This window comes from Triplophysa dalaica, chromosome 9 (genome assembly GCF_015846415.1).
Source record: "Triplophysa dalaica isolate WHDGS20190420 chromosome 9, ASM1584641v1, whole genome shotgun sequence".
Taxonomy (NCBI): Eukaryota; Metazoa; Chordata; class Actinopteri; order Cypriniformes; family Nemacheilidae; genus Triplophysa; species Triplophysa dalaica.
In genome coordinates this window covers 10672894-10690008 of record NC_079550.1, presented here as the reverse complement: position 1 = coordinate 10690008, position 17115 = coordinate 10672894, and the positions used below count along the sequence as shown (strand labels likewise).

The window sequence follows — 17115 nt, the reverse complement described above, 5'->3', positions numbered from 1 at the left end:
TTTTATAACATATAATTACAATATGCTAAAGTGTACATCACTACACTGCTTTGACATTTTCGGGCACATCTTTAAGCTCACCTACTACAGTGACAAAGCTTTGAACAGATCCCTCGATAAATTGCTCGGGCAGAGTGAGAGGAACAGTTGTGTTCATTTGATTTCCTAAAGTGGAAAAATAGAATTACAAATCAGTGTTATACTTTAGTAGATCTGGATTCAAAACACTTCTAACCAAGCCATTGTTGCAAGCCATTGTATTGACTCCACTAAACTTTAACCTGCATGACATTAAATGTTGTTTTGTAATGAGCTATTTTTGGAGTTTTCAAACTTTTTGTAGAGCTTGGAGTTTACAACAAGAACATGCTAATTTTTGTTGAATTAGATTTTTTTCTAAAGGATAAAAAATCCCCATTCTCTTCCCTCATCTATAATGCTTGTATTGCCAACAATTTGATGCACAAAAACTTAAGACACAAAGGCAAGCTCCAAAATTAACTTACCAAAAATTAAGGAACCATATTTTGTTTTTATTTTATCAGTTGGTTTTCTAAAAAAGTAAGGATGAGTGATGTGACACGCAATTAAATTAAACCAATGACACCACATGTATTATGTTAAAGTGTCATACACAGTATACTAGCAAACTGGTAAGTAACTTCCAGATACCAGTCATACCATTGACTGCATTTACACCAATACAATGTACGTAGGCCTAGACTATAAAACTGTAAATCATTCCAACATTTAACAATGTAAAACGTAAACATCCCATCATAGTTTTAAAGGAATGTTGTGAGTTTACGCCCTTTCAACTGCATTACCATAGGAAATGTTTTCGACCTATTCCTCAATTTATGCAAAAGTTGCGCAATCAAACATTTAAATGCATCTAATGGAAGTTGATCAGGTAAGAAATTGTAGAGAGTTTAAATTTGATCAAAGCTAAAATTAAACCTGAAACATACCAACTCTAGAAAAATGCCACTAACCTGTCAAGCAGATGAGGTCGTTGTGAGTGACTATCTGTTTAGTTCCCTCTGCCTGACAAAAGAGTGTAATAACAGGGTTAATTGAATTATTACATCAAACAAATTCAAACAAACATGACATCAATACTTCTCTCATAGGATAATGTACGTACAGAGGAAAGCTAGAATTGATGTCAAGATCCCATCTAGATAATTTTCTTTACAAAAATCTTTTTGGAGCTTGTTGCTGTAATCCTGATTACCTTTAGTCATGTACAACAGTTTTGAAACTGAGGGCAAGATGGATCCAAGGGCAGATTTTGTGACATTTTTCATAGATTTTATGCTATCAAACATCAGAAAAATAAGACCACCAACCAAAGGAATTGATGTTCCAGCATTGTACAACTTAACATGTATTTGTTTTGATTAAAGTTCTAAGTTTTATAAGTCTTATATGATATTATAAGTCTTTATTTGTGGGGCCACAAAGCAATGCAGTCTATCATGGTTTCACCTCTCCTCTTCAGGTATTTCTTGGTTTAGAGGTGGAATGGTCAAACAAACCATAACAGAATGAACGCGCCAAAGAAGAACCCAGCAGGATGGGTGAGCTCTCCCACGGGGCCGGTCACCATCCCGGAGGACCAGGCCCTGCAGATCGGATTCGTTGGTCTCTCCTCGCCTCCTGTAGCCACTCCACCGCCCACCAGTTCTGTTGGCAAGCGGAGTAGAAAGAAGAGGAGTCCGGTGGTCCCGAGTCCGGTGGTCCCGAGTCCGGTGGTCCCGAGTCCGGTGGTCCGGTGGTCCCGAGTCCCAAATATTTTTTTGGGGGGCGCCGTAGGGAGGTGCCGGTCCGAGCGGCCAGCCCGACCGCAGATTCCTCCCAGGAGCCAAGCCCGGTCCAGGAGCCGGAACCAAGCCCGGTCCAGGAGCCGGAACCAAGCCCGGCTGCCCAGCCGCCGCCGTCAAGCCCGGCTGCCCAGCCGCCGCAGCCGAAGTCAAGCCCTGTCCTGCCGGCCCATCAGCCGGCGTCAAGACCTCTCCTGCCGATCTTCCGACCGGCGCCAAGCCCTGTCAAGCCCCCTGGGGCTCCGCGTTCTGGCGCGTTCCCCAGGGCTAGGACTTCCCCTCCCAGCCCTGCCCCTTCTGGACTTCCCCCAATGTTTTCTTGTTTGCCACCACCCCCCCTCCCTTGTCTGTTATTTTTATTGTCCCACCCTAATCCACTCATTGTTCTTGCCTGTCTGCCCCTAGTCTTGTTTTCCATGTTTTGTTTGATCTTGTCTTTGTCTCAGTCTGCCTTGTCTTGTTCGTGCCTTTGAGGAGCATCAGGTTGCAGCTCCTTAAGGCGGGGGTTCTGTCATGGTTTCACCTCTCCTCGTCAGGTATTTCTTGGTTTAGAGGTGGAATCATACAGAATCCTCTGTTTCATGTGGGAGAGAGACGATTTCATCTCTCTCTTGTCTCGTCATCGTTCCTACCCTCCTGTTTCCAAGTTTGTGTTAATTAGCTTTCCTTGAGTGTAATCCCTTGCACCTGTTCCCTCTTGTTACCTCTTCCTATAAAGAGTCCTCATGTTTCCTTGTCTTGTGCGCGTTCATTGTACTTGTATGCTGTACGTTGTGTGCTGAGTCTGTTTGACGTACTCCTGTTAAAGCTCTATGCTAAGTCGTTGTTCCTGTTTCCTGTTTCCCGTTTCCCTCGTGTCAAACAAACCATAACAGCAGTCTACACAAAGGGGACCTTACAATGAAAATGTTTGACAAACGAATGATGTACAGTATATCCAAAAGACGGTGAACTGTTCTTATAAGAGAAGTTACTGTTTGTAAAAGTACTCACCTCCACCAAAAGTGAGTGCACCACAGTATCAATATGCCCTCTTTTTGGCACTGTCACCACCTCATTTTCACAACGTTCTTGAGTCTGCAGAGCTTCAGATGTCACAGCAATGTTAATTCGTCCTGAAATGTACATGCACCCTTCATTACAAAGCCAGAATACACGACAACACTAACCTGTATATTTTTTTGCTTTTGGCAAATTTTGATGATTATATAATTTTGATGATTATATCTAAAGCGACTCGGTGGATTGATTATTATTGATATGTGTGTTTCCTGGGTAAATTTGATTTACAGCAAAGTGCCATAGACTCTGTAATAATGAACTGTGAATTTCAAGACTGACATTAGGAGTAAATTCTTGATCTGACAACAATCTGGCTTCAAATTATTTTCTAATAATGATGCGTCATCATTAGATCATTTAACACTTAACCACAATTTAATAATGTTTAAATAAAAAAATCCCAAAATATGCTGAAAACACAAATTGAACACTAGGACACTGTACTGCTCTAATTCAAATTTATTCTAGTACGATTGAACACTTTAAGTTTGAGCATAGAAAATGTTTTTTCTATGTTTTCTATGTGTTTTTCTTTTGTATCAAAGTATTTGAATTACCCGGGACAATTGGTGTAACAATCCATTCAAAGGTTTTGCTCTCTTCTGAGCAAACACATTGAGTATAATTTCCAATGTTGAAAGGAGAAACTTCAAACTGCTTTGAACCTGCCAAGGTGACCTTTACCTGTATCACAAGAATACAAAAAATACAAAAACAACTAGACTTTTACAATTTGCTAAATAGTTGCAGCACAACCCATCAAACATTCAGTATACAGGAGGAGGGAGCAAAGTCACAGTGATAGAGGAATATTTCAGGGCCTCACCATAATACATTTGGAAAGATAGTTGAATACAGTTGCTTTGAGGATGACAACTTCTCCACGTATAACAGAGTAGGGGAGTGTGAGGCTGACGAAGAACGGCTTAAAAGCAGTGAGAGCAGTGCTGGGTGCCACTCCGAAACCAACAGAAGATGTGCAGAAAGCATCTGTGGCCCATTTAGTGATGGTGTCAGGAACAGTTCTTCTAAGTGTCACGGATCCAGATCTCCTAATGAATAAAAACATATTCATCCAAGTGTAATTGCATAAGGAGTAAATATTTATATGATAGAATGGGAATGTAGGTATAGTGAAATTAACATGAGCTGTACTCACCCCACAGGCACAAGATCCCATATCCAAGTTTCCGGAAAGAATTTGCGGATTGTATTTCGAACAGTTTTTTCCATAGGTGGACCAACACCCATATTTTCTGTTCTTTCATCTGGTTGAACATCACCTGCACCTGGTGCTGTTTGAGCAGATAGTAGATAGATAGTAGGAAAGAAAGTACAGAATTTCGAAAACAAAGATGAAGTTACTTACCCACTGCTGGCCTCATAAACATATATTTATTACAGTAAACAGGTTCTTTCACATCAGAGTTGGTAGCAATTTTGACTCCAATTGCCTAGAAGTAAGAACGCACCATGTCTCATTATTAAATGGATAGTGAATAATGATAAACCTACAACCACTGAAACAAGAGAATATGATATCTTACTTTAAAGGCACTGTATGCATCATTTCTATTGAAATAAGGGTAATAAAAGAGTGAACGTCTTTCCGTCGCCAGCATTGGGGGGTCAATTGGATCCCTCACGAGTATCGGGGGGTCAATTGGATCCATGTCTCTAGGTATACAGGGATCTTCATTATATTCCCAAACTTGGTATGGGTAATCGCCCAGCATTTGGACTGGTAACATTCCAAAAACCTACAGATTTAAAGTTATTTTACAGGATGAATTGACACCGCAAAATCAAATAGAACAATCAAAATATTTTGAAAGATTCCTCTGTTAAAAATGTCTTACAAAGGCAGCATTTAGTTCAGCCTCTGGTTTTAAAAGCAGAACGCTCTGATCAATGGACCTGACCGAGCAAAGGGAACCAGGCTGGGCTCTCAGGTTTAGAGTCGCTGTTTCTTTAGGCAGAGCCGTGGTAGATGAGAAATTTAAGGACACCTGGAGCACAGAAACACGTTTATTATACGTAAAGGATAATTTTATAGATATTTAAATGAGTTTCTGGTTTTCATTTCGTATTTATTGACCTTGTTTGGCAAGCATTGTTCAATGGGGAAGTTCCAGCTGTCTGCTACTGTTTCTCCATTGGGAAGAACTGTGTACACCACTACCTGGGCAAATGGAGACAGGGCTGCGTTTTTTCTTAATTTGAATGACAATTTGCCTTTGTTTTCTGAAATAAAGGGAAGAAACCAGTCAATGAAAGCAAATGAGGATCTTAGAACATACAACAATACAATATTTATTGTGTGTTTTCTGTAATTTTCAATTCATACCTGTTCCAAACTGCACTTTGACATAGACAAGGCCATTTTGAGCCATACTGCCTTTCGAAAAGACCTGGAACACACAAGGTGGGAAAAGTTTATGAAATGCAACCAGACATTGTTTGACACTTACAAAAAAAAAACTAACAATGCATTGAAGGTATGGATTTAATGTTACACTGTACATGGATTTAGAGTTAAACATACCATCCAGAAGACATCCAATATTTTCTGTCCCTTTTTCAGTGCACTGCCCTGAATGATGTAACTGGCCTCTACATTTGCCCCATTCAAACAACTCAATGGGTTTGAAGTCGAAATTAACTTTAGAAAACTTTTGCTTTTGGAGTAGAACGGGCTTAACCAGAGACTGGCTCCATTATAATATCTTGTTGCAGGCCAGAAACCATTCTGGAGTTCATCCCCACTGTGGCGAACCTAATTTAAATGAAAGAATGAATGAATAAATGAACAAATGAATGACACACATCCTTCTACTGCATGTCAAAGTTATAAAAGTAATACTTTTGTAAAAACAGCACCAACCTGTAAATAAACAGGTTGACTTGACCAATCTGTCATGTCTAAAGAGAAGTGAGCCATGCCTTTGCTGTCTGTCATTAGTGTCCTATTCACACTTTTCAAATCGTGGTTTACAATGAGATACACTTTTTGATCTTTCAGTGGTTTGCTGTTTACATCAGTGACCAGAACCTGTCAAAAAAGCATGTGGAGAATTTTTTTTAATGAAAGTGACAGTTTTGGTACCATTTAAGAAGATTATTTTTTTTGAATGTTGTCTACATCTTTATTATAAACTGGTTGCAAAATATCATGAACATCCAACCTTTCCCTCATAGGGAATCCCAGGTTTGTATGTATCTGCTGCGTCAACAAAGGAAACTGTGATAACGTCGCTGCTATAAGAAGCTCCAGCTGAACCCTCCACTGTAATCCCTGGAAAACCAGAAGAACATGTTTCATTAGTCCTTCTCCTATTAAAATGTAGAAGAGCAGTCTCATTTGATACTCTTACCTGTTCCATCCTCTTCTACTTTGTAATTGATCTGAAAATATCCTCCTGGACTCATGTGATATTCAGTCACATTTAATACTTGAGAGGCACAGCCGGTCTTGTCGGTCTAAATGAAACAGAAATCATTGACATGAAGTGAATACAAGAATTTCGCCATGTAACATGGTGTGAGAAGCTTTTATTTGCGGTTCATTGAACAATGACATATATTGTGTCTTCTAACTGTGACTGCATAAGACATTAGGGAATCAGGAACATAAATGACAATTAAAGTTTTTCATTAGCTGTAGCAAACCTTTATGACGTAGTTTCTGCATGTTTTTGGTGTACTTCCATGATTCCAGTAATCAACTCGGCGAGACCAGTAATAATTATAGTTTATTCCACACACTTCAGCAGTCACAGATCCCTGAATGCCCTTCCCATAGGTGTATCTACACACACAAAAAAAATTAAGAGACCGATAATATTGTTGTTTACATCTCATTTATCTGCAAAGTTCTCTACCAAAAGCTTACTGAGCACAAATGTGTAGCATGAACTCTTTGTTCGTGGGAGTTATAATAGGAGGAAGATTCACGTTGACATCAAATTTAGGCAGAACTATAAGAAGCAAGATAAAATGAGTTTAAAAACAGGATAAATAATGGACTGACAAAGTATGAAAAACTTTCAAAACTGATTTCTAGTTCTAACCATATCCTTTAATTTCAAAGTAGTGTGTTGTTTGTTGGTTATTCTTATCCCAAGCAGTGATGACGTAGTTGCCCTCAGCGGCCTGAGGTGTCATGCGGTGGAAATGATCTAAAATGCCATTCCTGGTGGTCTGATTCAACCACTGACCAATGCGGTTTGAGTTAGGATCCTAGAAGTGGCACATAATGAACAAACCCAGTATAATGAAACTGCAAACAATGCTAGAAATAATTTATAATAATTTGTGTTAAAATGTTTCTGTTACATATGTTACCTCTGTTCCCTGATTGAGGGAATGAGATGTTATGTTGAGATGACAATATGGGCTTTGAACTAGAGAATCTATCATCTCTAATCGTAATTTAAAAAGGCCAATGAACTTGGCGAATGGAATCCGCATACCAGTCTCTGCCCTGTACACACGGGTATAGAAGGAAGATGGCTTTCTATTCATTCAGGCTTTGTGGTGAGGAACCTGGTAGGCGACTACCGATCGGTGTAACGGATGGAGCACTTTCGAGCCTGAGGGACAAAATGTCCCGTTCTTTCCTTTAGGGAAAGGAGAGGTTAAGGTCGCAACAGAGATTTTTCCTTTGCTGTCTGTCTTTCGATGTTATGTCGACACAACCTTATGACCTCAAGCAGAGCGACACTGGGTGGTAGTAAGGCATCACCTTGAGCTTGTTGAGAGATGAGAAGCTCTTGCCATGGGCCATCACATGCGGTTTACTTCCTTCTCCACGTAGCGAGAACGTAATATGATCCCAGGCATCGTAAGCGACACTTTGAAGCGCTACCCCCTCTCCTACAGAGGCTACATCCTACCGCAGGGGGTATCCATATAGAAACCCCTGCATGGTCTCACCAGTGAAGAGAATTCATGGGAACAAAGGTGTGCTGGATTCCATACGAGGGGTGAAAAGACAAGAGGTGGTAGAGTCCAACATGGGGAAAACGGACAAGTCACCATGTATGGAGCAGCACTGGCTAAGGTATGGGATTCACCTGAACCAGGGATAACTCTCTGTAATTGGGCCGCTCCGTCCAGCTAGTTACCAGAAAAGTGCTTAAGTGATGGATGAAATGCCTATACTGTACTTCATTAAAATGGAGGAAGCAGGGATGGCTAAATCTGCCCACTCACTCACCGAATGAAGGGGAGAAGCTGCTCAGGCAGGTGTGGGCCCAGCCGGTATGAGCAGGATCCGGATCCGGCAGCTCCGAAATCCAATCCGGGAACTCATTCAGAAGATCCCGCTCCTCAAGTGCTTACGGAAAAATGTTTGTGCGGACCTGTTGCGTCTATATATTTCATAAAAAATAATATAATTATATAATAATTATAATGACCATAACTATTTTATTTTGATAACGAACTGGCTGCAGCAGGCGGCACGCATTCTGGCATGAAGGACACAACGTCTCATTCCTTCCATCAGGGAACTGAGGTTACATCCGTAACCAAGATGTTCCCTTTCTGTTGGTCTCCCGACATTGTCTCGAACAAACAGATGGGGATCCTATGGAAAATGCCACGGCGTTGTGCCATGTCACAATCTCTAGCGAAGCAATGGTGACTGGCCTGGGCGTGTCAGACGTTAGAGCTAATGCGAAAATGTGACCTTCCAGTGGATAGGCCGCTGTCACAGACGGCGGCCTAGTTTCTATAACTACGAGAAGCCACCCAGGACCGTAAGGGCCATTGGGTAAGGGTTATTTCCTCAGTGGGGGAATACGCTACAGAGACCAATTTCTACGGTTGGGAGGAGTTTAATGGAGACACCCAAATGGTCTCGCCGATAGGGGAGAACTCATGGGAGGAATGTGCGGATTAAAGGAAGTACCACAAGGGGGAGGTCTACCCAGGGAAGGTCATGGTTACCAAGGCGGGAACCAATCATGAGGATACAGCAGACAAAACCGCCAGGTTGGGGGATTGCTACGTCTGGAGCACTAGGTCCGGTTAGAGCTATGCGGTGGATAACTCAGCAGGTACCCGGCCTAACGGGGTAGGGCTTCTCTGCCCAGCCAACCTGCCCACAGGAAGTGCTAAGTGATGGGTCCAAAATCCAGTGCTCCAATCTCTTTTTGGAGACAGCCCTCCTCTTATTTTGACCTAAAAAACAGACAAAGAGCTGCAAAGTAGGGGAGCAATATTCTAGGCAATATGTGGACACGGAGAATGCTTGTAGGTCCCCTACCCTCTTGATGGAGGCGAGCGCCATCAGGAGTGCTGTCTTCATGGTGAGGTGAGAAATAATGGCATCTCCGAGGGGCTCGAAGGGGGGCCTCCGGAGGCCCGCCAGGACCACATCAAGGTCCCAATAGGGTACGGAGCGCAGACGAGGCAGATTGAGCCTTCTCATGCCCTTAGGAACCTAATGACCATGTTGTGCTAGAGACTTACAAGCAACTGGGTTGTGATGAGTGGAAATGGCGTCTACATACACTTTCAATGTGGAAGGGGAGAGATTACTCTCGAGTCTCTGTTGTAAAAAGGACTGCACGTTCCCGTTTGAGCAACTCCACGGGTTTTCTCTTCCAGAAGAGCACCAGGAATAGAAGAAGCTCCACTTTTAGGCGAATTGCCTAGCCTGAGTGGTCGTGATCGTCTCGACCACCGCATGGGGTCTCTCAGGATCTCCTCATCCTGTTCAGGAAACAGACATGGATGTTCCAGAGGGGAGAGCTTCCTCTTTTCCCGGTCGACCTGAAGTCCCAGGCGATCTGGGTGTCGGAGCACCAGGTCCTAGTGTGTACAAAACAGATCTTGCGATTGTGCCAAGATTAGCCAGTCGTAGAGATGAGGGAAGAGAGAGGGCGGCTTCCAAAACCTTCGTGAAGACTCATGGGGACAGGGACAGACTGAAAGGGAGGACTCTGTACTGATATGCCCGCCTCTCGAAAGCGAACCGTATGAACGGGGGATGACGAGGGAGAATTGAGCATACTGAACGGCAGCTTGTGTAGGTGCCTGTTCAGGGTATTCAGATCTACACAACAGCCCCAGCCTTTTTTTGGGATGATGTAGTATGGAACATCTCATCTAGAGGGACGAGCACGATCACTTCCTTCGCCAGAAGGGTGGCGACCTCGATCTGAAGCATGGGAGCATCCTTGCCTCTGAATGAGATTGAGAGGATATCTCAAATCTTGGGGGGGCGTCTGGTGAGTTGGATCACCTAGCCGAGACGGATCGTATCCTGTAGCCACCATGATGGTTTGGGAAGCTCTTGTTAGGCTCCCAGGGACCGAGACAGGGGGCCTAGGGGTTCGATCTGCTTCATCGACATCCCGAGGGGTGGTTCGATTGCTGGTCGTGCGGATCCCTCGCCGTGGAGAAGCCCCAGGGAGGAGATCTGGTCTGCTGATTTACCTGTCCGGAAATGCAGCTAAACGCACCGTCAATTTGAGAGGGCTGAGGGCTGCAGAGTATACTTGACATTGTATCTCGCCATAAGTAAGTGGGAGCTCTAGGCGTCACTTCTCTGCGCAAGGTTGATCCAGAGGTGCTGCTCCTGGACCACAAGTGTGGACATCGTCAGGCCCAGGGCCCGCGGGGTCACCTGGCCGGTGGCCATAAGGTGCATCAACCCTGGGTCAGTATTACCCTCATGGAGCTCTTTCAACGCCTTGGCCTGATGGACCTGCAGGATTGCCATAAAGTTGAGAGAGGAGGCAGCCTGGCCCAAGGGAGTGAAAGCCTTAAACACCAGGGAAGCCGAAATCGTACACGCTTTGGACGGGAGTCTAGGTCGACCTCTCAGGTGGCCGCCATCTGCGGGCACAGGTGCACAGCGACTGCACGTTCCAACTGGGGCACATTGATATTCCCCACCATCGAGGGAAGTAAGGGCGACGGAACTAGTCTGGCGTGAACGAGCTGAAAAGGGGACATTCCAGGTCTTACTATGATCCTCCTGCACCTCCGGGAAGAATGGAACCGGAGCAGGGCATGGCTTGGAGTCGCGCTGTTCAACCGCTAGTGTTGGGGAAGGGGCGGTGCATTGCAATGCAGCCCAATGCTCACGTTGGCCAGGGAAATCATGGCTGACATCTCAACATCCATCTCTTCCGGGGCTTGCCCCCGGAAGAAGGGAGCTCCAAGGAATCTTCGGGGTTGGATGCCAGGAGGTCACCCTTCGATGCTGCGTTAGACATCTCATCATCTTCATGCACCGTTTCCGAATACGTTGTTGATGAACAAGACAGGGTGGGACTTCCTCCTGGGCAACGGTCAGGCGAGAAGGGGTACGAGCGGTCCGGTGATGGATTTACGCTCACAGTAACCCCATTTTTCCTTGTCGCTCGCGAGGGCTGTAGCCACTGTTGTCATAGAACGGGAAGCAGTCGAGGTGGCAGCCGGATTCCGAAAGAACACAGCAACACGTGACTGCAATGTCTTGATCGCCATCCGTCCTCAGTGTGTGCAGGATGTATCCACGAAGGTTTCTTCAGCGTGCTGGGGACCCAAACACTTGAGGCAGACATTGTGTCCGTCCCCCACCTCGATGAGAGTATCACACCAGGAGAACAGGGGGACAAGCCACGCTGTAGAAATGAGCTCTTTCAGAAGTCTCAAACACCTCTCGAATGACTGAGAGCACGTCATAAGTTTCTGCAAAGATAGCTACTTTTAGTCATGTACACAAGTGCACTAAAAACAGAACATTGTTCTTTTGCAAAATAATGAAATCCGGATGCGCTCTGTCATATTTCCTATATTTGTGGTGAACTGTGCCGCACAAACGGAACCAAACTCAGCAGCATATTGTCACTGTATTTCGTTTCGTTTAATTGATCTGTAAATTGTCAAATATTCCTTGTATATTTATTTCCGTCACATGTTTTGCATTTAATGCGGAAGGAAACTTGTGGTGATGGACACTTCAGAGAGAGAGAGAGAGATTTGTGTGGTTGAAAATTGCTGCTAAGAGACGCCTGAAGAACTGATGAAACCTTGTTTGCTCGTTTAGCTTCCCAACAGTGTTTGATTCCCCACACCTGCCCCTTGTTAATAACTTTTAGTTCCCCTATTTAATGCCCTTTTTGCTGTCCTGTGCTGTTTCATTTTGGTTCATCATTTTGGTTCGTGCTTTGGATGAATATCCATGTCAGTTTACCTTGTCTTGTTCCTGCCTAGTATCTAGTTATCAGTCTTTCTTGCTTTTTGTCCCCTTGTGGGAAGTGTTGGCTTTTTTAAATTTGTATTGTTTAGTTTCCTTATCATGGGTCATTTTTGTGTGTTAAATACAGTATGTGTTTTGTATCGCTGCCTTCGCTTGGGTTCTGGCTTCTCTGGCCGAGTTAAACACGCCAGCCTCCATCTGCACCCCCAGGTGTAATTTGAGTTTAACTTTAAACATCAGAATTCTACACAGATGTTGAGGGCTATGTTATATTTGTTAACATACACAAATATTTACTACATCTTCATTGTGACAATAAACTGTTTCCATTACCTTAACGCATATTTGAACCAAGGCACACTCAAGATAAAACCTACGTCTAGCACGTTCAAATTCATTTCAGCCTTTCAAATGCGCATTTTTAACATTGTTTAATGAGTGGGCATGGGAGATCTGGGGACCAGTATGTTGTAGCCGTGGCATCCACCATCCAGTGCGACATTCTCTGTTTGGAGGCCCAGGTCTCAGGACCATCTGGACTGAACTTGAGATACACTTTGGACACAGAGAGTACCTGAAGGCTGGGAGGTTCCACAGGTCTGTCCTGGGGTGCCACACTTAACTTTCCCCTGAGAAAGAAGGTTCTTCATGAAGGGAATCCAGAAGAGTTATTGTCAAAAGCATAACCTCTGAGAATCAAGTATGGTTTGGCCAGTAGGGTACAAGGGAGCAGCATGATGCTCATCTTCTTTGACCTTTCACAGGCTTATTTCTGCTTGTCTGTGCACTCGGTCAGGGAGCTCCAAAGTGTGTAATGCATTCCAGGGAACCTGATTCTGAAGCCAGTGGTAAAGCAGCTTTATGTGCATCAACCTGATTAAAATAACTCTTGCCGAGGATGCCATGTTTCTCAGGAGACTCTGAAGTAGTTTTTTAGTCATCAAGTTAATTGACTTTTTTAAATTCTATCAGAGATCATAGGTTCTTAAGTTCAAACCCCATATTGTTGTGTTCTCGACATAACGTCGAGAGATTGACAGAAAGGAAACATAAACAAATGGATTTTATAGGATTTTATACTGTACCCGGAGTTCTACTGTTTGAAACTGAAAAGAAAAAGAAAATTGTTTAGTTTGATCAATAGTATTATAGTGACAATGCTTGAAGCTCTGGCATAAAAGCTTTTCAAACTCTGACCACACTTTAAGATTACTTAATCGTTGCCTCAATTATCATAAAATAATTTCTTACTGTTGGCCCTTACAGAAATTTACTGACTATGCTATTTACAAAAAGAAAAAAATATATAATTAATTTTACCCTCTGATTGTGAGTCAAGAAATTGGAATCCAAAGAGACGATGCGAAACTTTACTGGGTAAGACAATTGTAAAACAAAACAGTAGCACATAAGCAATAAAGTGAGTGTAAACTTGGCAATTTGAACGAAGGGTATGCTGTTAAAATCACATTTATTTATTGATAAATGTGTAGAAGAACTGACAATGGAAATCTTTTTAAAAAAATTACCTGTTTCCCCAGGTTTGTAGATTGGCTTGTCTGTTTGGATGAAAACTAGCTTCTTTGGAGGATTTATGAGAATCCGGGTGGTTTTGACAAGCGTTGTTGAAGCTCCTTTGATTTGAACATAGACAGTTCCCACAGTGTCTACAAGCACTACAGGGACCTAAAAGATCCAAAGCAAGGAACAAGAAGACCTTTAAAGCCAAGATGTTTTATAAACTCTTGCTCCTAGAGAGCCACTTTGCTAAATTGTCCAACCAGGCTTCCAAAGATGTTAATATATAATAAATGGATTTGTTTGAATCTTTATTAATCATGTATTTTCTTGTGTTTTTATTAAGAAAAATTCAAAAGCATATATGACATACAACAAAAGGGAATGACCACAAAATAACAATGTACTAAAATGTGAAGTATACTGACCTGGAAAGGCACACACTTGTAGTAATCCCTTTTAATATATTTCTCGTTAAGAATGGTCATATTTCCATTATCTGAGCTCAAAGTTACCACTAAAGAAAGGGTTGTACTGGACTCATGGATATGTGCACACAGAGTCTCTGTAGTGCCGCTCACTGTCTGAGAAGTGACTGCCACCAGGTATGTGCTATAAGAAGACAAAACACAAAGGAAACGTCTCGGTTACGACTGTAACCTCCATTCCCTGATGGAAAGAAACTAGACGTTGTGTTGAGAGACAGACTGGGGTTTGATTTTGAGAACCTATCATCTCTGAGAAGAATTCAAAACGCCAATGGGCTTGGCAAATTGCTCACGAACGCCCGTCTCCACCCCGTACATATGGGTATAAAAGGAAGATGGCGGCGGTCATTCATTCACTCTTTGGGCTGAGAAACCTCAGAGGTATATCACGGTTGCTGCAGCGGATCGGTGAAACATTGAGGCACGAAGACACAACAAGTGGTTCCCTCCACCAGTGAACAGAGGTTACAGTCGTAACCGGAACGTTCCCCTTCAGTCGGACTGGGCGCTACAGCGAGACGTAATCTTCCAGTGGGAACAGTAGTGGTCATACGAAGAAGCCTGTTCTGACAGCTGACAGTCATCACGGACAGAGGTGTTTGCCTCTAGTAGTGAGGTGCCGTCAGGAGCCGTAATACTGGAGAAACACTGCTCTCCTCTTGGAGAGCAGTGTTTCGAAGACCACATCCTACCACTGCGGGAGGTACATGTGGACAACACTAACATGGTCTCACCAGTAGGGAGAAGGTGGGAGATTTACCGGAGGGGAGGTCACAGAATCACCAACAGGGGAATCAGGAGTGAGGGATTCAACATACGGAACCACCCTTCAGGGAAGTCACTACGTATGGGGCAACAGTCCTAGTATAGGGGTCCACCTGAGCAGGGCCGACTCTACCAATGCTGGACTTGGTTTCAACAGACGGCTCCACCCGGCCTGTTTAACAAAAAATTCAGGAAAGTAGGTAAACAATATAGTGCGCTGGACTCACCTGAAAAGGGGAGAAGGTGCTTTCGTAGGCGTACACCCAGGGCAGAGGCCTGTCCTATATGGCGGTGGCGTGTAAGACATATGCTGACACTGGTTTCACTCAGAGGTTTTAAAACCTCGCGAATGTACTGCAAGTGGGCACGGGCGAGCTTGGAACTGGTATGCCAAAGTAATGATCATCATCAGATCATACCCGAACGCTCGTGGCTGACCTGGAGATGCATGAGGAGGTCACAAAGACGTGGAATATGCCGTTCGCAACATGTTCCTGTCTGAAGGGCAGCTAAGGGATAAGTTGACCCCCAAGGTGGCTTGAGCAGCCATGGAGCATGGCGGATGCTGCCACTTAGAGGGGTTGACAAAGTCTCCCTTCCAGGACATGTAAGCTCTTTTTACACTTATGATGCTGTGGGTTAAACTGCTTCCGCCCTCCATGCTGCCCGGGGAAGCACGGCCGTCATCTCTGCGACGCCTCCTCTTGGGCTCTACCGCCCAGGGGCGGGAGCTCCAAGGGGCTTCGCATCTGATGCCAGGAGGTTGCTGTCCTATGTTTTGCACAGAAATTTCATCCCATCAACTTGTTGAGTCTGTCCGCTATGGGACAGTACACCACCGCCCATCGGGGACGAGCCAGGTGAAAGTGCCGGGGCATGGATGATCCACGAGCCAAAGCTGGCGGAGTGACATCCACGGGAATCCCTGATCACCCCGGCCACTCGCTGGAGCGGTCGACCTCTCCGAAGCAGCAGTCACGCTCAGCAAGCAACAGCTAAATCGACAAGCCGTGCCATTGCACGCTGGAACCCCGACGTGCAGTACAGGTGTCGTGCCCGTAAGACTCGAGGATGAGTCTGTCATACCAAAGAACACATGTGCAAGACATGCCCGAAGAAATTTTGCTCTTTTAGAAATATCTTCAGCTCCCTGCCGAGACACCCAGGAGAACACCGCTACCGAGAGGGGAAAGTCCACCACTGAGAGGGGAAAGCCCACCACCGAGAGGGACAAATCTGCTGCTTCGGGTCGTAACTCCGGCAATCTAGATGAATCTCGATGAGATGCAGCTTGACATGCCGTCATGCAGGTTCCGAAGAACAAAGGATGAATGAATGATTGCCGCCATCTTCCTTTCATACCCATATGTATGGGACGGAGACTGACGTGCATGTGCAATTCGCTAAACCCATTGCCGTTTTAAATTGCTCTCAGAGATGATAGGTTCTCAAGATCAAACTCCAGTCTGTCTCTCAACACAACATTGAGAGACCGACTGAAGGGGAACACAGCTTTTATAGAATAACTGTTTTGAATGTGTGTGTGTGCTTTATTGAGGAACTAAGGATTATTTCTTGTATTATGTAATTGTATTATAATGCTTGTCATTCTGCTTGCAATACAGTCCCGCTATCTTTAATTCATAGGTACTGTAGAAATTGAATAGAATACTGAAGAAATGGAAATTTTTCATAAGTGAAAATTATGATATGTTCTTCATTGAATGGTGCATTTTGATTAAATTATTTTAAGTAAATTAACAGGCGGAAAAAGGTACAAAAACTGTCATGATAAATTTTAAAAAGTACGCCTTTGCACCTAAAGGGAACATATAGTACTTGCATATCTACTCAATTAAAAAGGATAATGAGAAGTGTTCTTACGGGTCAGTTGCTCCACTTGAATCATACTGTAGTAGCAGTACTGTTAGCAGCGTTCCCAGTGCCCGCATCTTGAGCTGTTGGTTTTACAGTCTCACACAGATTTTGTGCACATTTTATACACCTCTGCTACTCCCTGTCCAACCCCACTGTAGCAAAGAAAGTTGAGCAACTGGTATGAGGAGTTGGAGGAACTAGATTCGACCTGCAGTTGCTTTTGGAGAAAAACAAAATCGTTAGCCCAAATGAATCATCTTTAAGGTTCATTCAGGCTATTTTATTCTTCTCACCCTGCAAAGGCCTAAAAATTTAAATAAAATTAAAGGTGAGATTTTTTAACACATTTTGAACATCAACACTGCAACTTCTTTTGATT

At 43.8% G+C, this 17115-nt stretch overlaps 1 protein-coding gene across 1 annotated transcript in view; it reads right to left on the bottom strand.

The window, feature by feature from the left end:
• Positions 1 to 16825, bottom strand: part of LOC130428572 (alpha-2-macroglobulin-like protein 1) — a 29013-nt gene extending 12188 nt beyond the window's left edge. The window contains exons 1-23 of the mRNA XM_056756718.1: positions 16743 to 16825; positions 14034 to 14217; positions 13617 to 13773; positions 13408 to 13460; positions 13173 to 13193; positions 6959 to 7127; positions 6781 to 6865; positions 6558 to 6696; positions 6263 to 6368; positions 6074 to 6183; positions 5773 to 5940; positions 5434 to 5664; positions 5236 to 5299; positions 4987 to 5132; positions 4748 to 4897; positions 4436 to 4648; positions 4258 to 4342; positions 4048 to 4183; positions 3715 to 3940; positions 3446 to 3572; positions 2820 to 2941; positions 996 to 1047; positions 82 to 165 (exon numbers count right to left, since the gene is read on the bottom strand). Of these exons, the coding sequence (XP_056612696.1) occupies positions 82 to 165; positions 996 to 1047; positions 2820 to 2941; positions 3446 to 3572; positions 3715 to 3940; positions 4048 to 4183; positions 4258 to 4342; positions 4436 to 4648; positions 4748 to 4897; positions 4987 to 5132; positions 5236 to 5299; positions 5434 to 5664; positions 5773 to 5940; positions 6074 to 6183; positions 6263 to 6368; positions 6558 to 6696; positions 6781 to 6865; positions 6959 to 7127; positions 13173 to 13193; positions 13408 to 13460; positions 13617 to 13773; positions 14034 to 14217; positions 16743 to 16810 (2896 nt within the window). The 5' untranslated portion in view covers positions 16811 to 16825. The remainder of the gene's footprint in view (positions 1 to 81; positions 166 to 995; positions 1048 to 2819; positions 2942 to 3445; positions 3573 to 3714; positions 3941 to 4047; positions 4184 to 4257; positions 4343 to 4435; positions 4649 to 4747; positions 4898 to 4986; positions 5133 to 5235; positions 5300 to 5433; positions 5665 to 5772; positions 5941 to 6073; positions 6184 to 6262; positions 6369 to 6557; positions 6697 to 6780; positions 6866 to 6958; positions 7128 to 13172; positions 13194 to 13407; positions 13461 to 13616; positions 13774 to 14033; positions 14218 to 16742) is intronic.
• Between the last annotated feature and the right edge of the window lie 290 nt (positions 16826 to 17115).